Source organism: Scophthalmus maximus, chromosome 7 (assembly GCF_022379125.1).
Source record: "Scophthalmus maximus strain ysfricsl-2021 chromosome 7, ASM2237912v1, whole genome shotgun sequence".
Taxonomy (NCBI): domain Eukaryota; kingdom Metazoa; phylum Chordata; class Actinopteri; order Pleuronectiformes; family Scophthalmidae; genus Scophthalmus; species Scophthalmus maximus.
This window is the reverse complement of record NC_061521.1, coordinates 10,510,238-10,535,651: the sequence shown is the minus strand read 5'-3', so window position 1 is coordinate 10,535,651 and position 25,414 is coordinate 10,510,238. Positions and strand designations below refer to the sequence as shown.

Below are 25,414 nucleotides of genomic sequence, written 5' to 3'. Positions count from 1 at the left end.
TTTTTCATTCATTTAACACTTTTGCATTTGAAAATAACAACACAAATCTTGATATATAGATATTTTTATTACAATTATCATCTATCTTAGCCTTATATTCCGGTTTGTACATTTATACAGATTACAATGATTTGCTTGCGATACAGTGAACCATAAATACACCACTCAACCAGGCCTTTTAATACACTCAGTGTTTCTCTTATGTTAGCGGTGCTCAAGCCTGGAAGAAAAAACACATTTGAAGAGCTTGGGTCAGAGTAAATTTTGTCATAATATTTCTGACACCCAAAATGTCTCTGTACCATTAACCAATAATTAAATGTTTTAGGCATTTGGTACAAAGCATGTCATTAACGCAAGGGTATAAAAAAATAGCCATTTGGTTGTTGTTTTTCAAATTCTACAATATATACACTCATATCTGCCCTGTTACAAAACACAGTTCAGTTGGTGTTTCATAAATATACATTATTTTGAAATACTTTCTTACTTTAAGGTTTTATTGCTATAGAAGCCATATAGACACCTATGAAGAATTAGTATAAGAACTTGTGTCTTACACAAACACCTTGGTAAATTAACTACTGTAAAGCATTTGATAGCAAGCAGTTGTTGTTGCATTTTAAATGGTGACAGATGTATGGCAGAGCAGTACCCAAAGCAAATAAGGAAAGTCTACGAAATTATACAGTTTTTCCCCTTGTGCCCTCTTTTCTTTTTGGACTTAGTCCGTTGGCCAAACGCAGAAGAAGACATGCCTACAACAGGGACAGGCAAGTCATCAGTGTAGTAGTGTCTATGGGGTCTGGGCTGAGGGATTGGTTGACCCAGGAAAAAGCCCTCTTCCTCAGAATCAGAGGAAGAAGAAGAGCATGTGGAGCACCAGTCATCATCATCCCCATATAGCCCCAAGAACCTCCCCATGGCTGGGCCTTGTAGCCCACAGTCTGACAAAGCAGCAGGACTGGGCTGGCCGTGGATGGCTTGGTGTCCCTTAGGGCCATGGGTATTCCCTCTGTGGTCCACTCTGTAGCACATCTGGGCCCTTTCCCTGGGCAGAAGGTTAAGAGCATTGTCAGAGCGAGACTTGCGACTGCGGCGCCTCCTGTGGTGGTGATGGTGACGACCAGATTGAAGTTCTTGGCCCTGTTCCTCAAAGTTGTACACTCTCCGTCGAGTCCTTTCACTCATAGGGGGCTGGCGCACTGGGAGATCACAGTAATGGCCATTGTCTACCACATCATCAGAGAATTTAACTTGCTGAGGTCTAGACTGTGAGCGTGTCCTCCTAAGGGCAGGGACATGAGGTTTGGGACTGTCCACTGGCAGAGCTGTCACCTCTTCTGGAACAATTTCCTCTGCCTCCCCCTCCTGCTCAAACACAAGGCTCTTCAGGGAGTTTGTACTTCTGTGTAACATAGAGGAGTTGAGGGTGCCCATATTACTGGTTTTATCACAGTCTTCTGTCTCCAGCTCATGGAAACCTTGCAGGGAATATACCAAAGGTCTATCTTTACTATCACCATCTACTGAGGCCCCTGGAGATGAGAGAGAAAAAATAAACTGTTTGCAAATAGACTTAAGAATCGGTTATAACTGTCAACCATTGCCCTATGCATAAATTATTATTTTATAACACCTGGTCATGACATGTCTACTCACCTGTAATATTGGAAAGAGCCAGTGAGTCCATGGAGTCTCTGACACTCTGATCTGTTTTCTTGAACTCATCTGTGATACACTCCAAAGAGTCATGGTACCATCGTGGCTCCTCTCCCTGGAAGCCTCCTCCAGCCGCATGATCCAGCTCCAACTCCTGGATCTTCCTACTGCTTGCCGGGCCCGGGTGACTTCCGTAGGCTGAGTCCCCTAGCCCATCCTGTGACTGGGCCCAGTACATGTCAGCCTGGTACTTCTTACTGGCTAGGCTCCCCCTTCCTCCACCAGTGCCACCAACAGCTCTAGACGATTCCTGCTTCGTTTTTGAATCCTTTTCTGCAATCCAGAAATCTGTCGGTCTGGAATCATTGGCATGCTGGAAGACCCCATGCTCTCCAAACTTTAATAGCAGCTGAGTCATGTAGTCTTCATGCTCAGCCCACGCCTCCTCCTGGTCCTCAGGTGCCTCAGTCTCCTCACCACGTCCTCTCCAGAAATGCTCATCGGATAAGTTCATGTGGGCCAGCTTGTTGGTCAAGGTGTCATCAGCATTTCCACTGAAGCCAGGGAACTTATAGTTGACCGAAGGTGAGAAGAGGAGTGACTGTCTGCACTGATCAGCTGAGCGACTGCTCTTGCCCATGCGCACACTGCGCCTGGATTCACGTGAGCGTGCTGACTGGAAGGCAGAGTCGGAGGAGTCTGAGGCATGTACATCTTCCCCAAGACTGCAGGCCTTAGAGCAGTAAATGTTACCCTGGTGTGGTAGGAATGGGCAGCCCAGTAGAGAGCTCTTACACTGGGTACAGCTGAAGCAGCCCTCAGTGGCATGCCAGTGAAGCCCATCATAGGTCATCTGGGCATGATCAACACCTGGAAAAGGGGAAATGTTGAGCTGGTTAGCAATACTGATCAAAAGGCTTGAGAATCATGACAGTGTTTTATTTTAACACTAGAAAATTATTGTCTTACCAATGTGGTCTCCACAAGCCTCACAGTACTCTGCATAGAGAGACTCGAAGCAGCCACAGCAGTATGGTCTGCCATCTTTCATGATATAGCGCTGCCCCCCCAGGATTGTTTCACATTCAAAACAGGAGAAGTGCTTCATGTGCCAGTGACGACCCTCTGCCTCTGTGCACTCATCAGCAAAAATAATCTGTGGACAAAGATGTACACTGTATGAGAAAGATTTGCCATCTTTTGTCTTCTTTGGTGTCATCAGTCACCAGTCTCTACAGTATATTTATGTTGAATTTATTCAAGCCAGTTGAGAAGTAGAATAAATGTTAATGCTATCCTAAAGGAAATTTGAAAGACAATAAACTTCAGACTAGACGTTTTTCCTCAACGACCTTGTTTTTCTCAGTATTTCTGTCTTGTGGTTTTACCTCATCGCAGGCTGAGCAGCGTGGTTTGAGTAGCTCAGCATGGTGCCTTCCACAGTGGATCTTTCCATCATGGTAGAAGAATATCAAATCCACCAGCAGTTCTTTACATGTGGAGCAGGCAAAGCATGCAGGGTGCCAGCACAGCCCAGGCCCCGCTCTTGAGGCGAACACTGCCATTTCCCCACCGTTGATGTTTTCACCGCACTGAAATATGCAGACATGATCACATGGTAGATTATAATACTCCGAAATTACTCAAACATTAGCTGTAATTCCAAATTATTCTATGATAGGGTTATGTGAATCATTTGTTGGCATTTGCATCTATCAAGCAATCTATCACACAACTGCATAGACATACATTATACTTAGTAATCAAGCCCATAATTGCTTCTAATGTAACACAAAGTCTGTCGCACAATAACTAAAACATCATAATACATTTGGCCTATTGATGGGTTAAATGAGATGGGCCAAGATCTTAGTACAGGTGTGTTGTCCTAACTTCAGTTTTTTTCTCCTTCCTGACCTATCCTTCTTACCAGTTCATCATGGGAAGACATGACTTTTCAAATCAGATACGGTGACTTTGGATAGGACAAATGGTTAAAAAGAAGAAAATAAGAGGGGGAAAAGTCATGGAAAAGTATGGATGTCTTGTAAAAAGGTACATCAGTGGAACTATGTTTTGACAAGGTCTATGGGCATCCTTTGTCAACCTTGCCATTGTTGTACATTTTGAATGAAACTGAGCCACTCCAGGCCACTCAGCAGAGAATACTGCTTAGTCTGCAGGGCTGCAAATCCAGCTTGTGTTTAGGGATCGCTTAAATAGCATGGCTCACATTGATATCTTTATTTCAGCTTTCCCTCTGGGTTTTAGTTAAAACTTTATATAGATTAGCTAAATACCCATGAACAAGATGCACAGAGAACAGGAAGATTTTTTTTTTCAATACTCAAGTTGAAGAGAGTTGGATTTTGTAAGAATGTGTGCTCGGTCCTTGACTTTAATACTACTTCGTACCATTGCCATTTCCCCAATCCTGTCCATATTTACAATTTGTAAAAGATCCAAGCAAGACAGGGAACATACATGCTCACAAATGCTGTTCAGAAGATTGCGGGGCAGCAGTTTTATTGTACCCCTCCCCAGAGCTTCCTTCTTCCTCTGGACACTGAACATATGTAGCTCCTTCTTCTCCTCCTCACTGAGGGACTGGCAATAACGCACCTGGGAAGAAAGGTGATAAGTTATGGTTAACCAATGTTACAATCGCACAATTTCACATCGAGAAATGCGATGATTCCTTCCTTTGGAGGTCTAGTACTGAAAAACTAAAACTTGCTGGGTGGGGATATGAATAGTTAGTGACCATTTCATAGTATGCCCCTTGAAAGATCGAATTTCAAGCCTGTTGGCCTCTAATAAAGGTTATAAACTTAGGTAAGTATTAGAGGGCAGAGTGCATACCAGAGCATCTTGAACAAAGGCAACTCTTGACCCCAGCTTGCCCTTCTTACACCCCCTACATATCTCCACCCACAGTCCCTGATTGAGAATCTCATTTTTACAACAGGCCTTTTTGATGTTTCCCAAAGCCTTAACAAGAGGGAAAGCAGACGTTTACACAAACAAGGCCTGTGTTTAGAATGAAACCAAGAGGATGGGCAACAAAGGACGAAAGACAGCCAAGTTGAACTGTGGTGCCACTGTGGTGGTGGCATCACATAAAGCCTCTTTCAGTCTGCGTCCCTGTCGCCTGCTGAGCAGTCCTCATATAAACCACTGCTATGACAGGAATCCTACTGGTGGGGGCTCCCAGTAAACATCATAAAATCATCAAGTCAAAAGTCACATTGTGCCCACATTACAGGTCTACAAGATTGTGGAACAAAAATCCCCCAGTGTCATGTCAACGTGAATGCCAAGGGCTCACATTAGTGGGATGGCATGGAAATCACAAGGTTTTTTATGCTGTGGGTTTAGCGGGCAGCAAATGATCCAGCTACTCTATGTCAAGCTATGCTAGAGTAGCGTAGAGTAATATTCTAATGCCGCATTGCATTTACAACCATGCCCTCAAAATATTCTCACCTCATTATCATGTGGTGGCAGTTGATAGAGGAGCTGCTTGATTCTGAATTTCTCTCCTGGACTGTTGAAATAGGGGATCTTATCATCAGGCAGACAGGAGAAATATAACTGGACCTGGGGAATAATAGCATTGAGTAAGGCAATTAGGCAAACGCCATCTGACACCAAGTAAAATCTGAAAGCATCGAGACTAGGTACTTTTTTTGGTAACTTATATGTTAAAATTTCAAAAATCTGAACATATAAGAAAATAGAAAATAGAAAATGTACGCAAAAAACTTTTTCGTTAAGCTGAAAGGTTCAATGATTTCCCACACAACAAAATGGGAAACTTATTCCAAATGATATATTGTTAAGAATGTGGGGTCATCAATCTGAATATATTGCTGTTTTTCAGCTTCCAAGAAGTTGAGCTTTTTTAAACCCAAAGTTTCATCCATTGGATCACAGCAATATATCATGTTATTATCTTGGACAAGAACAGCACATATATATATTTAAACACACTTTCTGTGTTTAAATAAGAACCAACACATTAATTTGTGATCAGACACATTCTGGGACAGCTCTGTGTAAGATGTAAGGACGAATGAGTTTGTCAATCAAAGTGTTTGCTGGGGTTTTTCCAAGCTATATTATTTTATTCTGTACTTAACAAATCCAACAGGTCAACAGGTCAAAACAGTTTAAAGGCTGTATTTTCCCAGTAATATGCTTGTCACAGGACAGGACAAAGCAGCCTGTTGCGATGGCACTTTGACCCTTGGGGCCGGCCTCTGAAAACTAAACTTTATGAGGGAGGGGCTATTACAGCCAGCCAGATAAAGAGGTGGGATGTGCTTGTCTTGTGTGTTAGGGGGGCTTCCTGCAGCTCTGGCCGTCTAGGGGGGGAAACCGCAATTTACCCTGACAATCAACCCAACGTTTGCCCCCCACCATAAATTATGCACATTTTCATGCTGCTATTGCCCCTCATCCAGCTCCTAAGGGGCTGGGGAACAGTCAGCTATCACCTAGCCCTATGTGTTTCTTCACTGTAATGATGACCCATAATACATGACCTATTCAGGGTAATAGCTGCACTAAAGGCATTACAGTTGACCCACGCATTTTCCAAACAAAAGGCCCTGCATGTTTAGACTTTCAGGTGTTCTGCTGCTGAAAGCCCATCTCTTTTTGCCCATCACCCCCACATTGCTTCCATACATGTTGCTTAACAAGGAAAGCAGGAGGTAGAGACATTAGGAGTGAAGAGGAATTGGGAAAATGCCACATCACACTGGCTGCCCTGCGGACACAACTAACACTCCTGCCTGTGTTTGTGGAGGGGAAGGCTTGTTAAAAGACGGCCCCTTGATTCCTCATCCTTCCAGCAGCAGCAGGCTCAACCCACCAAGTCCTCCGCCTAAAAGAGGACTTGATAATCACAAGCAGACTTTGCCATACCGCAGTTTGTAAATAAAAGTACACACATCCTGCCTATAATTGGCTGCCTGGTAAAGCTTGACAAGTCTGCCTCAAACAAAGGGACGAAGCAAAAGTTTTATGAGATATGTTGTCTGACCCATAGGTTCTTTTATCCAGAGACTCTTGCTCGTAGGATATACAGTAATGTGCTGAGTAGCATTTATCTGGGCCAAGCAAATGGGCTAGAGGGGAGTTAGAATCAGGTCAGAGCTTTTTTTATTCTGTGTCAAGAGGATACACCGTGATTCACTTTTGTGATTGGGGAATTAAATATTTATGGACCGATGAAAGAGACAGTATAGATAAAGCGAACAATATTGTTCTTCGAGTATTCTTTGTCTCACGATAGGGCGGCTATGGCACAGGAGGTAGAGTCGAAGGTTGGCGGTTCGATCCCTGCTTCCCCCAGTCCACATTGCTGATCGGACCTGTGTCCTTGGGCAAGACACTCAAACCTGAACTGCCTCTGACGGCTCTTCCGAAAGTGTATGAATGTGACAGAATAAGCGCAGTCAATAGCAGCGCTGTATGAATGTGTGTAAATTGGTGAATGTAACTTGCCCCTTTAAAGCGCTTAGTGTAGTCATAAAATAAGACTATTTATATTTATATATAAATATAGTCCATTTACCATTTATATCTTAACGCAGCTCAAAACAAATTAATGAATTAGCCCAAAGAATACTCCAATGTAAGCATTGTTTTGCTCACCTGCTCAGGCCGAAGGCCAGGTGGTACCCAGGCGTACTCCTCCAGCGCACAGCCTGAGTCGTCATCAGAGGTGGAGCTGCGTTGGAAGCCAGAGGTCAGCTTACTGACTTTCTGCTCCATCATCAAGTCTCTCTGGCGTGCCCCACCTGGGAAGCCAACCGCCGACACTGCTGCACTCGCCAGGCTCATCAGAGTCTCTTTTTACTAGACAGACAAAAGTAAAAAAAAATGTAAGGATGAGGGAAACAAGAAAAATTCATTGTGTTGGAGGACAAGTGGAGGAGGGAGGATTGAAGTGGACAAGAAAATGAAATTTCGGTTAACAAGCCATTACATCAGCCTGTCACCACATAATGCTTTCCTCACTCCATCTAATCCTTCTCTCATGCCAGTGCCACTCCACTGAATGTTAACCACCATCTGAATCACACCATCAATGCCCCCCCCCCCCCCAAAAAAGCCCATTATGGTATATGAGCAAGCTTTTTCTTGTTTTTTTGGTGATGAGTTTACTCCATAAAGACACTCATAAAGAAAACTATACCCTTTCACTACTATTGTGGTGGCAGTTAAACATGTTCCCTCTTCGTGGCTTTTGAGGACATAGAGACCATTAGGAAATTCCCAAAGTTTCATGAGATGACGTCTGATGTCATTATAGTGACACTAACAAGCAGTTTGCTATTCATAAATACACACAGTGAATTCAGAGTTTCTTATATGTATGGCCAGCCTTGGGGAATGTTGCACAGAACTCATATTCCTTTCCCATACTGTCATTTAGTATACCACCAAAACAAAAGTTAGAACAACGCCAGTGACGGGCTGTTTCACCTTATCTGTGGAGCTGGTCTGATTGAGTCATCATCTTAACCTGCTGAGGGGCTGCGTCATACTTTGTCCCCAGAGGGGCCACCACATGGGATCTGATGCTGGCTTCATCAGTTGAGCCTGAGGTCTGTATAAACACAAGCCTGGCCTTAGGACAGGGCCAACATATGGAGAATGTCCACAAGCCTGGTCTCTCCCTTCATCTCCCCTTTTCCTTTGGACTGTTTGTTTTCCAACCTGCCACATTGAGTGTCTGATCATCCTTTCATCTTCAAGATGGACACGACAGAGCCATGCCAGACAGGTGAAGTACTCGGCTAGGGAGGGATGGGGTCGACTGATACTCGGTTGGTCACTGACAATGCGATGGAAGGAAATAAATAGATCATGGAGATCAAAGACTGGCACACTACGTGTGTGGTGGCGACAGTCACCAATGCATTTCCACACATGACTGTACTGCAGTAGCAACAAAGATAGAAAGAAAATAAACCAGTGCATATCTGGATTTAAAACAGCATTTCATGAATTGTATCCATTTGTCAAGCGTTAAATAATATGTATGTACATTTTGCCACTGGCCACAACTGACAATTACAAATTCAAACTAACAGGTCACCATTTTTTGACAACAAGGAATGACACTGAGTTCCTTTAGCTTGTGAAGCAAAAGCTTCTTTTGTTGAGACTAATTATGAATAACCATTAGTCACTGAACAAATCACTCCTGATAGCCTACGACTTTACTTCCTGAGCCAAGCACACACGGAGATGATGAATGTGTGTCCAGTTGTGGTCATTTCTCACAGGCCAAGGGCCCTAGCTGAGATCAAATGGGAGCCCAGCCAGCGTCCAGCAGCCTGGCCCTTACACCACCTCCCCCAAAGCCTCCACCCCCTATGGCTGGCAAGGGCAACGAGGGCCACTGAGAGACAGCTGAGAAAACCAGACACACTCAAATTCAGCCTTTGAACAACATGAAGGGCCCTGAAAATCTGCGCTCTCTCCTGGAATGATATATATGCCTGGTTGCCCTTGTGCGTGTGCAGCTCCTATGCATACGTGAAGTGGGAATGCACACATTTACGCTGAAACCAACATGGACACAGGTGTGCACACACATAGCTATGTTGGTCAACACACACACTACGGTGTCATAAACACCTTGTCAGAATCAGCTGTATGACAGTGTGCCCTGCTTCTCGTTTAGTGACGACTCTCTCTAAGATAGCGGGAAAGCCAGTCTCTCCTCCTTCCCCCTCCACACACCTCACGTCAGGCCATGCAGCTCCTGGCTAATCATATCTAGTCATCATCCTCAAGGACAAGTCAGCCCCCCAAGGCCTCACCACTGCCAACTACTGGCCCCTGTCTAGCCAGACCAGTCGAAAATAATCAGAGTTAAGCGTGAATGATAGTTGCGACAAGGCAATGGATTCATGTTTTTTTTAGTATTTTTTTTAGTTCCTGTCTGCATTGTACCACAAAGTGTCAAGTCAGGTGGATTGCCTTATGACAAGTCCCATTAAAAGGCCTCTTATGTCCCGAACAATGGTGCCTTTGTGAAGAAATCCAGTGAAGGCCTGTTCCATCAAGATCCTGTTTATCTCCCTCAATTCTCCTCAAGATGTGGTGTGTTATCTCCATATCCATGACAGTTAAAGCCCTCAGACAAAGATAACCTGTCTTCAGATGAAGAAGTAGGGGGACAAATAAGACACTCTCTTGTTCTATTCACGTCTATTGACTTTCAAATGAGACCGAAATAACCTGCAAAAATGTGGCCTTGTTTGAGAGTAGCTAGGGTTTCACGTGGGAGATAGCTAACTATAGGCAGGTTCAGTCAGGAGCCAAGAGACACCAGCTTCACAGCTTCATATTTAATCAGGCATAGACTCACTCATGCACTACATTTCTTAAAAAGATTTTTGCTTTCACATGCTGGCCAAGTCTCGGTGAGGATGTCTCACACAGCCAAACCTGACTCAAAGGAATGTTGGGCTTGAACTTCAGCCAGGCTTGCGAAGAGGAATACAGGATGTACACAGCTTGGTGTTAGGCAAAGACCCTTCTCATGCAACCACATCTGCTCGCATGCTAATTTCTCCCTTGGATGTCATGCAGTTCATTTCCTCTGACTTTGCCCAGAATGCTTCCTTAACTTTTTGAATGACAGAAGCACTGAGCCAACTAACTTAACCGTGCTCACACTAACTCGCCAACTCACTGACTCATCACGTGCTGGCTTTTAAAGTTTTTCTTCCAACAAGGTTCTTGTTCCGCTCCCCCTGCCCTGCCCTCCTCCCACTCCAGCCAGACCCCTGCAGTCCTGAATGTTTAACAGCCCCTCACTCTTTTGTAAAGGTGCTTGTTAACATGGCTTTGGGAGCTGCAGGCCTGCATATCTCACTGATCTGCCCACAGAGGGCCAGAGGGTAGTGGGGGTGTTATCAGGCTGAGGCTAAAATGGGGTGACTGACATGTATGAAAATGTTAATTTGTCTTGTTCCACAAATGGGAGGACATTTAAGTCAAGGCAGGTGAAAGAGGGAAGCTCAAACACATCCTTGCTGTGAAAGGTTTTCAGTGAAAAGATTTTAAAACCTCCCACAAGTATATGGAATGAATGAGGAGATCTGTGTCTTAGAAAGTAAGTGCACAATGACTCTAAGTTTTGTTACACAGAAAGCTTATATTGCAACAAGTTCTATGTAACAGAGGCTCAGAGAATATGTGGGTGGCACTGGGTGCACACTTGATCCATTAGGTAACAAAATAACCTCTGATTTCTTTTCATCCTGAAGAAAGACCTGCAGATACTCAGGGTGAACTACAGCGTGATTTATTTATCACTTGAAGGAATACAAACCTCTCAGAGGACCTCATACTGCGATTGACCAAAAAAATACAGCCTCCAGTGACATTTAAAAGAGTATTCAACAACACTTCAACCAGAGTCCCCCAAGATCCAGACACTGGAGCCATGGCTTAACAACCCCTGAGAGAGTGCACAGGGAAAACAAGCAGCTTCTGGTCTGAATTACTGTCTATATTCCTCTAGGAAGTGGATGATGGACATGCACACAACCCAACACAGTGCTCTCTGTCAGTTTGGGCCGGCCCAACATGTTTAACTTGGCTCCTGCAAGCTCAGTAATGCAGGATAGGGCTCTAGTTGAAGAGAAAAACAAGTTTCCCCTGGCATGAGCTTGAACTGAGAATACGCAGATTCTTTTCATGTAAGACAAGATATGCAGCATATTATGTCTGTCAACTACGGGCACTTAATTTTTTTATCCCTTTGAGACCCGATCAGATTTGTTCTACAGTTAGATCGTTGAATACGTCAGCAGCCTCACATGTACAGCAAAACCAGTGATTAGGGTGAGCCTGTAATTGAAAGAATCAATAAACCAACTGAGCATCATTAAACAGGGAGCTGCAAAAAACTAGAGCAAGGAGATATTCTAATTTCAACCCGTTTGAATATCGAAGAATAAGCACCGAGAGTAGCTCGCTGTAGGCTTTGTTGCGGTGCTACATTGCTGGAGTTTGGTCAACTTCTGGTGGCCTCCTTTCGTGGCCGGGAGATTGTTTTTTCAAGACCAAATGGATGGGAGTGACATGCCCACGGAGATCTGCTCTAGGGAGACCACCTGCATGCACCGGCCAGAGTGGACTGAGACTCTACTCACGTGCTGCTGTCACATAGCAGACATCACACATCTACATCCCAGTTGATTCAGTTTTTTTGTGAAGGAGACTATTAACACCTTTTCACACCAACTTAATTGGAAAAAAAAGTACTTCAAAAGAAAAGCCTTTAACTTCATCTCTCATTGAGAATTATGCAATACTGTTATTAATAATTAAACCATACAAATTAAACTCAATAATCCAAAGAATTTCATGAACATATACTTACATATATATCGGCATCAGATACTTCATCTACTACTAGGTTAAGGATGGTCTATGGTGCAAAACTTTAACATCTTTCTTTCAGCCTCACTGCAACCAAACCACGTTCCTTTGTGAAACCTAATTAGGTCTTCCTCAGTCATTTCCCTGTTGGTCTTACCTCAGTGTAGGACAAGTCTCCTGAGGTGAGCAGGAAAATGGATCTGTTCACCACAATATCCAGTCCCAGATTCTTCACCAGCCTCTGGGCTCCATATCTATACAAGATCCTCAGAGCTCTAATTCCAGGACAGGAGCAGTCAGCCTTCTCTACCCGAGCTGTCAGCACAGTAACAGGCCATATCAAAGCTGAGGCTGTAAAAAGTCAGGGAGATGTCTGTCTGAGTGCGTGGGAGACAGTGGGAGAGGGGTGTGTGCGCGTGCGTGTACATGGAGGAGCTCAACCAGATGGTCATCCCACCCTTGTCTCTCTCACCAACCATGCCTCCTCCCCCAACCCAACCCTCTTAACCTCAGCCCGCCCCCTTAACCTCGGAGTAGCCAGTCACAGCAGGCCATGGAAGAGTGAGGCGTCTCTCCTCCGCTGACCCTCCCCTCATACTTCAAACATATGCTCCCAAATGAGAACCACCGGTAGAGCTCCAGCTCACAGGAACTGCGCTTTTAAGTAGCACATCAGTGATGCCAGAGCTCGTTTTACCACAGTGACCGCCTCGTATCCACAACAGCTTTCACATGACATTCTTCGTTCTCCTTGCCTATCAACAGCTCAGAGATGTGGGGAAGGTGGTGACTGCTACAGACAGGCTTTGGTTTCTCTGGTTGTTGTCCCTCTTTTCTTTTGCACCCCGAAATGTCACAAAGTTACAGAGAGCTGTTTGCCAACTGCAGCCTTATGATCACATATGAGATTGCTGGCTTGAGTGAACAAAAGATGGCTTATTTATCGCTATGTAGGATGGGTCCACCTCACGTAACCCGTCTCCCCAGCTCACCACAAATCTGTAATTATCAGCCTCATATTGTCTCATTGAGGGTTAAAAATGTCCAACATTGTACAGCTCAACTTTGTTGTGTCATACAAAATATGTACATGTGACTTCCTTGTGGGCATCTGTTGTACGAGTTCTACAAAATAGTCAAATGTATGAGGAGTCACTGAATTTGCAAAGAAACAACATGATGCTCAGGTCAGAGATAAAACTGTGAGTCCATTCAGCATAAACTCACTAGTTCAGTCTTCTTTGATGGGGTGATCTGCTGCTTTCCTTTGTTTCCTATGATAGTTTAGTGAATATCTTTATGTTTTGGACTTTTGACAAAACAAGCTAATTTAATACATCAGCCGGGTCTCAAAAACTTATACTGGGCATTTTGAGTAACAGCCCTAATTGAGTTGTCTTAATATCCCAAACCAAATAATAATAATATATCATATAATAATAATAATAATTATTATTCAAAGTGTCAGTATTCAAAGTGTGTTGAAACAAGCTATACAACAAACCTAATAACAAACCTAATAATAATTAGCTTTCTGTTTGCCTGTATCGTGTACTGGAAAGACAGGAACTTAAATTACAGATGTCTTTTTTAAAAACCTAAATGTTCACAACTGCCCATCCATTGCAATGACACAGTTGACCTCTACCTCTCCTTCACCTCTCCAGGAATGTCAGAACGTGGTTCTCTTGCTGTAGCCTCAGAAAACAAAGGTGACCAGTTCAGTTCAAATCCTGGACAGTTGCACCTTTTGCATCCTTTTGTGGTTGTTTGGTTGCAATATCAAAGTGTTACTTTCTCCAAAAAGGACATGTTTTACAGTGTACACAAGTCTGTCTCTGCAAGCCTCTCCTTTTCAGTGTGAGGTTTTGTTGAGGAGTTTTAACATACTTTAAGACTGTAAAACCAAGCAGTGGAACATTTTACAAGCAAGCAAGGAATCTATTAAACAGCTAAAATTGCTTTCTTTGAAAAACATTTTAGCGGCTGTTTAATTTTGTGGCGATGACGTCAGGACCTGATTCTGTGAACTTGAACACATGCATGGAGCATTTACGCTGCAGGCTAGTGGATGCAACTAAATAGTTTCACGAATGTGTCTTAGAAAAGCACTGAAAGTGGAACAAAAACTGGAATCCATAGTATATTCACTGCTAGTTTGGTGCAAATTCCACAGTCTTCTTTAATCAGATCACGGATCGCCTGATATATGGAACTTAGCACGTAGACAATGATCTTCTGCTGCACAAACTGGTCATTATACTTTCTAGTAAGCATGTGGTTGTTGAATCCGATTGTCAGTCAGAAAAGAATGCCATAAAGATGGCCACGCATATCTACAGTAGTTAAGCCTACCTTTGCATGACTGACAGCATCTGACTGTCACTCTCCCCATCCTCTGCTTGCCCACACACCTAACATTCACACCATTATGTGCTGAAACATCACATTGTGGGTGGTGTACGGTGAATGTCATTTCACCGTCATTTACATTTAAAAATAAAATGCAGCTTAGACCTGTTGATGTTCCCTTTAGCTAAGAGTTAAGTTTTGTCTTCATGGTGCATGAACAGTATGGGTGTGCGGACAATGCCGTGGTAGCAGCCAAGGCCAGGGAGGAGAGGCAGCCTTTCACAGCAAACTTCAGGCCTTTGTGCTGGTCCAAAAGACACAGCACCCTGCTCCATTAGCAAGTCTTAGAGGGGAGGGACAACACAGCATCCTGCCTTGTAGGGGGGGAGGCATTAATGTAATGCAAAGCTAATGGTGGTAAACTAACCTGGACAAAGGCTGCAGACTGTATTTGCCAACAGCAGTATGAGTTAAAAGAATATTCCTAAAAGCAGCAAAATATAGAGATGAGCGGCTTATTTATTCAATTCAAGATTTTGACATTGGCCCTCCTAAAAGTGTTGAGTCATTTTTATTCTAAACAAAGCTGAGTAAAGTTTAAATGTTCAAAAAGCCAATCACAGACCTCTTTCAAGTTCAAATGTAGGGACTTATTACACTGAAAATCGCAAAAGAAAACAATGATCTTTGACAATGAAGTAACTATGGATTATCTTTAGTCTCTCGGACATTCTGAAAATCATTATGAGTTTGTACGACTCCATAGTTAGACGCAGCAGGCAGCACAGTTCAAGGTTCGCCTCAGATAGTTGAATAATATAAAGATGGGCAAGTCATGCATCCCTGACCCTTGACCTTAGAGAGCACCAGATGACCCATAAATCTATGGCCCCAGGGCTTTACGGCCCATTCCCCTGTCATAGCCACAACGACCTGAACAGCACCTCACACCTGGTCTACACCTTCTCACTGCTGTAAAAAAAAAAATGACACCATCCTGTGCAAGCGGCAAGGAAGACCATGACCAGCATGCCCTGACAATAACAGGACAGGGATGATCATCAGAACCAACACCCAACACCCAATAAAGCTGCATTCTTCTCTGGTCCAAACATGTCCTTGAAGAAGGGGGACCCATAAAACAAAGCATTTTGTCAACGCTGAATGCTACGTACATCTCAGGCTAATGAGTGAATGCCAGATGGGAAAGATTGTGCGGAGATGGACACTAGCATAAATGAAAGTCTCCTGTAATCTGTTTAAACGAGTCAAATTTTGGTCAGAAGACATGTCATAAATTGGGGTACCAAAGGGCCAAAGGGAGGGTCAGTCTCCAACTTACCTTCATTGATGACCATTGTTAAGAATAGCTCTCACTGGTGTGTGAGCCTCCTTATAAAAAGTAGGCATTCTCAGGGTTTAAATGACTTGCCAATGGGTATTAGCAGAACACAGGCCCAACAAAAGCCTCAGTTATAAAGGCCAATAAAAGCCTATCACTCTACTGTAACAACAATCCCTTTTACGCCTTGAAAGAGGGAGGAAAAGGTCAACTGGTGGAGCAGTCAGCGCATTGATATTGACTTAGCTAGATTGGCGCTGACAAACTCAGGTCAGACTGTGGGCTTGTTAGCCCTATAACCCTCACATAACCCCTTTTTACTGTTTCACTCTGACACATTGCAGGCAGCCGAAAGCTTAGATCTGAGCCTAGTTTCTGACAAGAGACATTTGTAAAGAATTAAAGACATATCTACTCACTTGACACTTGACCTCACTAAAGATCATGTGGTTGTCAAGAGCGCTGAATAGGAAACAAAAATGCTAAATAAAAAAAGAAATAGAGGACTTTTTGGACTAAATTGGTGACGAGATATGGTTTCATTTGAACTTTTCAACTCTTGACTGAAAATCAAATTTTCTAACACCAACAAAAAGGTCACAAAGCTTAAACAAGCTGTCTGTAGGTAATTATTAGATTACATTATGCAATGCTGTTGTATAAAACCAACAATAATTATTAAGAAGACAATGTCAGTTTTAATGGTACCGTTGTCCTGGAGGCGATCAGTGAACTTGTTACTTATCTACCCATTTATTTCGGCTTTAGGTAATTGGCTGTTGCCATACTGTGTTGCGTATGATGTAAAAGAACTTGAATGTCCAGTTTCCATGCAGTAACCTGTAATACATGACAAGTATCTGCTGAACAATGCCTGGTGTCAGCCCACTGGTGGTTTCTTCACTTTATCATAAGTACACTGCTCCCTAACTGCTTTTCTAAACATTGTAGAGATGTACGATCAGGACAGGTCATATTTCACCCTCAATTTGACACCCTCTCACCTAGTTGTAAAAGCCGGACCTCATTGGGAACAATGGGAAGTGGAGCGACAGAGCTCCCGGGCTGTTAAAGGGAGGAAGCCCCTTTATTTGAGGACACTATAACTCAACAAAAGCCTGTGGCTGTCTACACACAGAGTGGGCCAAGGATGAATGGGCCGCTCTTACACTACACACTTGCACTGACAAAAGCACTGGATCAGCTATGGGCAAAGCCTGTCATGTGTGGTCTCCATGGACAAACTATAGACATAAAATTACAAAACAGCAAGATTAACACCTTAAGCCAGCGAGTTTGGCCAACACGTCTCTGTTTTCACCATCATTTAAATTTCTTCAATAAAACTTTAATATTTCCCGCATGAACAGGAAAACTGGCAAGTATTCCATGCATTCATTTCCATGTAAGGTGAAAAGGTTTGATCACTCGGCTTGAAACAGCTCCCCATCAATGTCCAGGCTCAGCACTTGTGACCTTTGAGACTACGCTCAAATTTTTAGCTTATGACCTCACACTTTCAGAGAGTCTAACTCGCACAGCACTTAAACCTCACGCATCACACACATCTGGGCTTTCCCCCTCAACTCTCCTCAAAGTCAAACAGCATATTCCTCAAATGGCAGGCAAAGTATTTCCTGTGTTTCCAGCCCCAGGCTCAAACGGACACATGAATGAGCCCACCGTAACAAAACGGCCAATACTCGGGTCGAGAGTGCAACGAGCAATTCATTTTGGAAGGGCAGGATGCAGTCTCAAAAAAAAGGAGAAGAAGAAAAAGTTGGCAATGTCCACACGTGGAAGCATTTTCCTGAGCCGTGCGGCTTCAAAAGGCAAACCATGGAAGCCAACAATACTCTAAAACAGTTAAGAGTGCTCAGTCAGGATCCCACTAATGATTAACATTCCTGGAGAAACACTCCGTTAGTCTTTTTAGAGCGTTCTAATTAAACACATGCTCCAGTGCCACAGCACAGAGGGAACTCAGAGCCGGGATGCTTCTCTCCAGATCTGCTTAATTGGACACAATTTAAGTCATTAAGGTGGTGGTAAAAACATCAGAAAGACCAGAGGAGAGGCCCAATCATCTGCGCTGTAAGGCTCCCTGTTGCTCTGATGTTGTTGACCCTTTCACCTCCGCATGTGACTCACATTCAAATGTACAGAATAAAAAAGGTCCTAGACTTACTTTCTTTACTAGATGGACCACTGGACGAGGAGTCCTGGCGGAGGAGAGCTGTCTGGATTTGTTTGCGTTCGGCAGTTGTGTTTGAAACTGGGTGATAGATGTGTGCCTCGTGTATTTACATATCTGAAAAGGACAAAGATGCATGTGTGGAGGTCCTACATCTTGGGAGGCGAGCTTATATCTGATTATCTATGCATCTGTTTGCCACACCGAGTCTCTCTCTGTGTCTTTTGTGGTGTCAACGTATATTTTGATACGTTTGATATGTCATCTGTAGATGAAATGCTGTGACTTTATCGTTTTGCAGTTTTACATAATGGATTGGGTGGAATACTAGAATGATATGTATTAGGCAACAAATGGAGTGATAACCTTTAATACCTGAAAGTAATGTGGCTTTTTCCACACTTTTTCCGAAGTTTGTAGTTTTATATCTTTAAAAGACTGAAAATGTCCTGATAATAGAAACATATGTTTCCAAAAGACAAATCTACAAGTGTATAAATAAGCCAATGTGCATTACCCTCTGCATGGTGCATGCACTGAAGGTGTCTTTAGGGTGTGTTGTCAACTTCATTCAGTCTACAAGATAAGAACAAATAGTTAAAGACAGAAGTCCATGAGGAATAATAAACACAGTGTATAGTTATTCTATACTAGGGAAACAACCATCCCACCTTCTCTCTCATAGTGACAATTCTAATACCTCAGTTCAGTGTATCTGCCGATTCTGAGCACTGATCCAAAACCAGTGATCTCATTTTCCCGAATTTGAAATCTGTAATCCTGGCTGCATGAAATTCTTTCACTGAGCTCTTCTATTTTCATGTAAGGCTGGAGGCTGATTGTGGGAAAACCTCGGACCAGATCGGTGTAATCATACTCCGGAAAGTAATAGTGAAGGAGAGGATTAGATGCAAGTTGGAAAAGAGGTGGGCTATAAAAGCCTGTCTGTGGAAGACAGGTACATACATAGAACATAGCTGTCGACGTGTGTGTGTGTGTGTGTGTGTGTGTGTGTGTGTGTGTGTGTTTTTTAAGGTCTAGTTTGTTCCAATCTGAAGCCCTCAGGAGGCCTCAGTAAGTTTTAAAGATACAGTATACAGGCCTGACATGGGGCTGTTAGTGCCTTGGATCTCTGTGTGTGCCTGTGTGTGTGTGTGTGTGTGTGTGTGTGTGTGTGTGTGTGTTGGCACATTGTACGTGTAGAATAAAGAACACAACTGGCTGCCTTATCACTGCCTACATTAAGGATACCAGTCCTCCAGGGCAGCGCTTATTCTTAGAAACATCACTATAATGGGTCTGTTTCGCTCGTCAGTGTGTTATTTTTGGAGCTGCTAAAACTGAGGTCACTAATGACACCAAACCATTTTCGGCCTGCATAAAGGAACATGTGACACAGCGGGGGCACACGCTGTGTATGTTTTGAAAAATAATAATCCCGCTCATAAAATCCGAGCTCCCTTTTCTCTTCAAGTTTTTATTCCTTCTCAACATCATAAAACATTCTCCCATTATTGTCAAGTGTGCGTGTTTGCCTGCGGACAGGGACACATGCACAGATGTACACATCTGGTGAGCCACTGCTCTTGTTTTCTTTGGGAGCCCAGCCCCTAACAGGAAGACAGTGCGAGCATAGCAAACAAAAGCCCAGCTCATTCAAAGTCTCCTCTCACTAGGAGCTGCCGTCAGGTTGTTGTGGCCAAATGAACGAGTTTCTGCGTCGGCTCAGTGGGACCATTGTGCGCCTCAGGCTGCTGCTCTGCAAGACATGTCCTCAGTTGGCCTCTGTCAATATTGACCCATCTGTATATTAGGCTGCAACCTCTACTTTTACTGTTACCATGACTCTCTTTCAACTGATAATACATTCCCTCTGTTTGAAGAGAGGAAACATAAGTAAGTGAGTATGTAATCTTTATTTATGTAGCACCTTTCACAGACACCAGTCACAAAGTGCTTCACAAGGATACATCATGAGATTAAAGTGCTGTCAAATGTCACAAACATAACGGTAATAATGGCAAACTTAATATTGCTTAATATCACTTTAAATTTGACTTTGATGTCGTAAGTGAGAATATGAGAAAGAGGGACACAGTTAATCTACCTAAGCTCCTTATGTCTTCATACAGAATTATCTTCAAATAAACGTTTTCATTTTCCAAGACGGCTGGAAGCGCGTAATGTATTGACATATCACTTTGTGTTCCTGTTTATATCTTTGTAATGCATTTCACTTTGAATAAGTCATCTTACTTAAATTCATCATTTTGCGGTTTAGGAGTTGGCAAAGTCCTGTGTTTCCCAACCTGATTAATGAGGTATTAAAATATGACTGGATCAAAGTTTTAATGAGTAAAAGTTCTGAGAGGAATATTCTGGCTGATTTCCAGGAACTGACCCCACCATCTGTAACCTCTCTGAAAAAAATCTCAGGAAATACCTTTGTTGTCAGCCCAAAAATCCCTTGCCCTGCAGAGCCCATTTTGAAACCCCGTTGACCTTTTCCATATCATCCACGCTCACTGACTCCACCCCTGTGACAATGCCAACAGGGCAGGAGGAACAAGAGCCACAGGAAGGGGAGACAGAGGTGGGGAGCTGGGGGCTGTTTTACATTTTTCCAGCCAAGGGTCCGGAAAGCTTTAACTGAATCCCCTGTTGTGTGCCGGGGAAATGAGCTGGGCTTTTTAATGACTATCTCAGGGTAATGTGTTTTCTTTTGCTTCTAGCCCTGTGATGCCGTTATAGTTTGGATGGATCCATATAGATGTGGAGGAGAGAGGGACAAACATGGCCTCCTGCAGACAACCATGTTTGTGTCAGGCAGGGTCAGAACATCTTTTCCAAAAGCTCCATCGCTAAAGCTGCTGACATATGGCATCTTTACATATGTTATTCCCCTTTATCAAAGACAGGCATGTTCATAATCACCACCTCTGTAGCACTGCGCCGTGGTTATTATCCAGTATTCATTCAGCGCTGAGCATCATGTCTATACATGGTGGCGATAATGAAACATGTGTGTCGAGTATGACTTTCATCATCGCGGTGGTCTGATGGTTGGTCCCGCAATTATGCCGTGTGGCTACGAGGGATCTGCCGGGGCACTAAACTCCAGTGTGTGAGCCAAAGCTGTTTTCCTCTAACATCATCTTGCAGCTCCTAATAAACGGAGTTGTGCCCGGAGGCGCACAATCACTAACTGCCTTTAATCACTTTAGAATAATGCTGAGCATGTGGATCCAATGTGTGCCACCGCTTTAGGCGAATCCCACTGACTCTCATACATGATGCCGTTCGAAAGTTACTGGCGGGGAACTTTACCACTTGACAAGCACAAAATAATAATCTCTCCCGCAGACAGTAGCGTCCACGGTGGTTATCCCACCCTCAACTAACCGCAGTGTAACAGTTCCCTAAATCTGACCATCCCGGCCACTGTCCATTCAGCCAGGCCCGGTGCCCGCAGATTCTGGGACCACCGGCGTTCAAACAAGCCATATTTCATCCAGCCTCCTGCCAACCTACCACAAACAGTTTACAGTCAATGGGCTCTGCTCTCTGGAGTTTGTCTATGGCAACCCGACTCCGTGCCACATCTCAGCGTCCAGAGCCATGAAAGACTGGCCTCCTCTGACAGCTCCTCACAACACACGGCCCTGTCCCGCTCTGCTTTTAGCCCTGCTGTGGTGAGCTGGACCACGTCTGGGGATAAAAGGCTGCCAGAGTGTTTGGCTTGCAGGCGATTTACACGGACGCGAGGGTGATTCATTCTGGCTCTGCACAAACAGGCCTCTGTGTACATTTCACTGGTACTGGGCTTTTAAATCAACAGTGGAAAACGTATACAGACGGGCACTGCGACTTATATTCTGCTCATTCACACTCAGCTGGGTGTCTGCCACAAATACAGGCACTCTCCAACACCTACAGAGAAGTCATGCACACACATAGGTGAACACTTTGTCACTGTCCATGTCAGACAAACACACACACACACACACACACACAGTCATAGGTCACCTTTCGGGACTTAACATTAATTTCCTGGACACTTGCCCTAACCCTAACCTTAACCACTAAGCCAAAAATCAGCTTTTTCCTAATCGAGAACACAAGTTTTGTGCTGCACACATGTTCCCAAGTGGACAAGCCGTCCTCGGTGACTGGATTTTAGCCTGAAATGTGTCCCCAAATGTAGCCTGTGACAAAAGACACACACACACGCATGCACACACACACACGCAAGCACCCACAACACGCCACACTGTTTATGTCTGAGGCTGGTTGCATGTCTGTGATTTGTCTCCACCTCCAACCGTCTTGCTGGGTACTAAGTGTACTAATGTTATAGCAAGTTTCTCTAGATGAAAGCTGATTATGAAGTGCTCATACAAAACACAGACCTATGTGTAACTGCTGCCCAGTTTCTAACAATGCACGTCGGAACTAAAATAAAACATTAACACAATCCACATTTACTGAGTTGCGCTCAAAAACACCAGGTTGGCTGAGGAGAATCTGGCCTGTTTCCATTGCTGTGTCCAAGAACAATTATGATAAGGCCCATGGTTTTACTTCCCTCTCATATTCACACACACCCAATCTAGAACAAAACTTTTTTTTTTTTTAAAGTTGCCTGATTCCATTAATGGAAAACTTTGATTCCCTTTAAGGATTTGGAAATGAGATGTGAACCATCACCGTTTGACGTCGTGGAGCGGCTCCAAAACAACGCCGCTACTAAATCGTTTGGTGTATAAATAACTTAATCATCGCAGAGAATTCTCACCTGCAGCGGATCACTGAAAAATACCAGCTCAGCCCAAATCTCCCCGAACACATGTCTTGCATGCTAGATCATCTAAACATTAAATGAGTGCAGCTGGGAACCATGAGAGCCAGATTTCTGGATACACTGTATGTCAATTCATCAAATAACATTTACAGTGAATATGTGCACATCATTCATTGGAAATTATGGGGCAACACAGAACTATACTTTTTTTAAAGAAGCTGGATGTCAGATGAAGGCCCACATGCTCTCATTTAACCATGGGCCCGGAGTATTGTTTAAATCAGCCTTTATGTGCTGCGGATCTCGACTACACGAAACCTTTTAATCGCCTTTTAACTTCACCCTTATGTGGATGGAAATGTGATGCAGTTCAAGTTGTAAACACAAGGCTACTGGTTGGTTTGTGTAGTGACTCTTTTAGGCAGTGAAGCTGTCTACTTCTATTCCAGCCACTAGGTGACACCACCACCTTGGTTCTGTGTTCTCTCTCTCCTCCCATATAACACACACACACACACACACACACACACACACACACTAACTCAAAGTATTTCTTTCTTCACCCTCTTCCCTTTACTGGACAGTGACTGGAGAGAATGTTAAAAGTGCTGCAATCACAGATGTTAGTGACCATGTTTGGAAGAAAGAAAAGAAGCTTCTGGAACAGTTACAGTAACATTTGACCCTGTGAGCTACACTTTGAAGTGGCATTGTTGTAATTGTGCAGAACCTGCAGCTAATCTTCTACCTTTGTACTATTAAAGTGCTCCAACTTATAATTACATTTACATTTCCAATTCTCCTTTGCCACAAATCACTTCCACACTCTGGATATGGAATGTGTTTGAATGAAGACTGTGGCGTGTCCCGGGTCTGTTCTTCTCACCTAGCTGACAGGCTTCAGGCTGAACCGTCCTGCAGGATCAGCAGCGGCGCTCTTGTTTGTGTCAGCTGTGGCCATAGTGACAGATCTCAGGCCAGTCTGACTCTGCGCTCCTGCGCTCCATCTGAGCCGAGTGGGTCTGTCATTCTGTCAGCCCCCGAGAGGGACACGCACATATTTACTGTACTGAGAGCAAAAGATATCATTTTTAGACATCCCTAGTTAAATATAACAGTGGCTGCTCTCCAATGCCCTGTAGGTTTAATAACTGCTTGGAATGGAATTGTTTGAAACTTGAGGGTGTGTCATTGTTCTCCAAAAGGAAACACTGCACTCGGCATGTTTAGCTGTGTGAGATAATGAGTGATGGATTTATTCAAGCAGCTTGCAGTGTTTTATTTTTCCAAAAGTTTTGCATCACAATAAGTCGGTTTGGATCACTTTTAAAACCCCCCAGAGAGTTTCTGAGAGTTTAAAAAAAAAAGCAGAAGAATGCAGATCACACAATCAAGATGGTCAAAGCTCACTGAGGGACGATTTCACCGCGAGTGAAAACGAATAACCTTATAAACCAAAGGCAAGAAGTGAAGAAAGTGCGAGTGACTGCATGAGGCCTGGGTGTGTGAGCACATTCTCCCTCACTCAACAGCTCTCTTGACAGCTATGGAGCCCTGCAGTGGCGGACAGGCAGCGGTCACGGAGCGCCGACCAGTTGTCACCGAAGTGACAGGCGACAGCTGAGTCCATACATCTGGAGGCCCCCGGGGACTCCACACTTGCACCAGCCCCACGTCTTTTAAAGTTTCAGTTTTTTTCATCGTCAGAGAACTACACGCGCGGGGTGGGGGGAGGAAACGTGTCTCCACTCCGCGTAAAAGCGCAAAGCGACGTTGGAGGATGAAGAAATGAAAAGTCAGTTTGTTGACACTTTCGCGCTGACACAAGATGGGATGTTATATTGATTGTTTTCTCACTTTATATAATACGTTTGTTTTCTTATTAACGCACACAATATAGGTCAAACAGCGCAGTGGCGTCAATTCCATTGCGTAAAACTTGGAATCAAAGTTCCATAATTGTAGAAAGTGTAAAAATGAATAACAAAAGACAGATGCTATTAGTAAAACAAACACCGACTCGATCCACTCACCCCCAAAGCGTTCAGTCTCAGTAAAACGGGTATCCACAACCGATATTCCTGAAGTGAGAAAGGCGATTCACGCTGCGTCTCATTGGCATTGGATGAAAAGTCCCGGGCGGGTGCACCACTGTGCCGCGGAGCCGAACCCGGAGCTGTAGGGAGCGATAAGCTGGAAGCCCAGATAATACTGCCTGCATGGAAGAGGAGAGAGAGAGAGAGCCTGGTCTGACTTCACCCACACTGGCACCGCATCTCAGTCATCCCCGTGGCGCACGGTGCGCTGTGGTGCTCCTCTCGGCGGTCACGGTGAAATGACATTAGCGGTGCGCCCTGCCCATTGGCTCGAACAGGCGGCCCCCACCAATCGCGGAGAGACCGGACCAGTCTGGCGCACAGCGGCCAAACGCTCCGTGTGGGTTTAACTCCTGCTGCTGCAGTGGGGAGTTTAAGAACTGTTTGGAAACGGCTAAGGGACTTAATCCTCCGTTGTTGTCTTAACCTATAGGATATGTTTACCTCTTTATAAACTTGTGCCTCTATCTATAGGCTATGGAATACATGGAAACAAAGACCTTATTGAATTTTCTCTATTTAAAACTACATCTTATCATCAGGTCTAA

The 25,414-nt window shown here is 43.9% G+C and overlaps 1 protein-coding gene across 3 annotated transcripts; it reads right to left on the bottom strand.

The window, feature by feature from the left end:
* Nucleotides 1–48: 48 nt before the first annotated feature.
* Nucleotides 49–25,189, bottom strand: prickle1a (prickle homolog 1a). Of its 3 annotated transcripts, none has more exons than XM_035642731.2 (8): nt 24,804–25,189; nt 7,327–7,530; nt 5,149–5,262; nt 4,147–4,284; nt 3,051–3,254; nt 2,632–2,818; nt 1,663–2,532; nt 49–1,538 (listed from the first exon to the last, which is right to left on the bottom strand). In XM_035642731.2, exons 2-8 carry the CDS (start codon nt 7,513–7,515, stop codon nt 676–678), a joined length of 2,565 nt encoding a protein of 854 aa, XP_035498624.2. In that variant the 5' UTR covers nt 7,516–7,530; nt 24,804–25,189; the 3' UTR covers nt 49–675. The 3 variants fall into 3 exon arrangements, with proteins under 3 accessions (XP_035498624.2, XP_035498626.2, XP_035498625.2); XM_035642733.2 differs by lacking the exon at nt 24,804–25,189 and adding an exon at nt 23,657–23,834; XM_035642732.2 differs by lacking the exon at nt 24,804–25,189 and adding an exon at nt 12,239–12,488.
* Between the last annotated feature and the right edge of the window lie 225 nt (nt 25,190–25,414).

Coding starts and splice junctions, on each gene's coding strand:
- prickle1a (XM_035642731.2), bottom strand. CDS start 7,515: ATGAGCCTGGCGAGTGCAGCAGTGTCGGCGGTTGGCTTCCCAGGTGGG. Junction 5,263..7,326: donor CTGGCCTTCGGCCTGAGCAG/GTGAGCAAAACA, acceptor ATTATTCCCCAG/GTCCAGTTATATTTCTCCTG. Junction 2,533..2,631: donor GGCTTGTGGAGACCACATTG/GTAAGACAATAA, acceptor CCCCTTTTCCAG/GTGTTGATCATGCCCAGATG.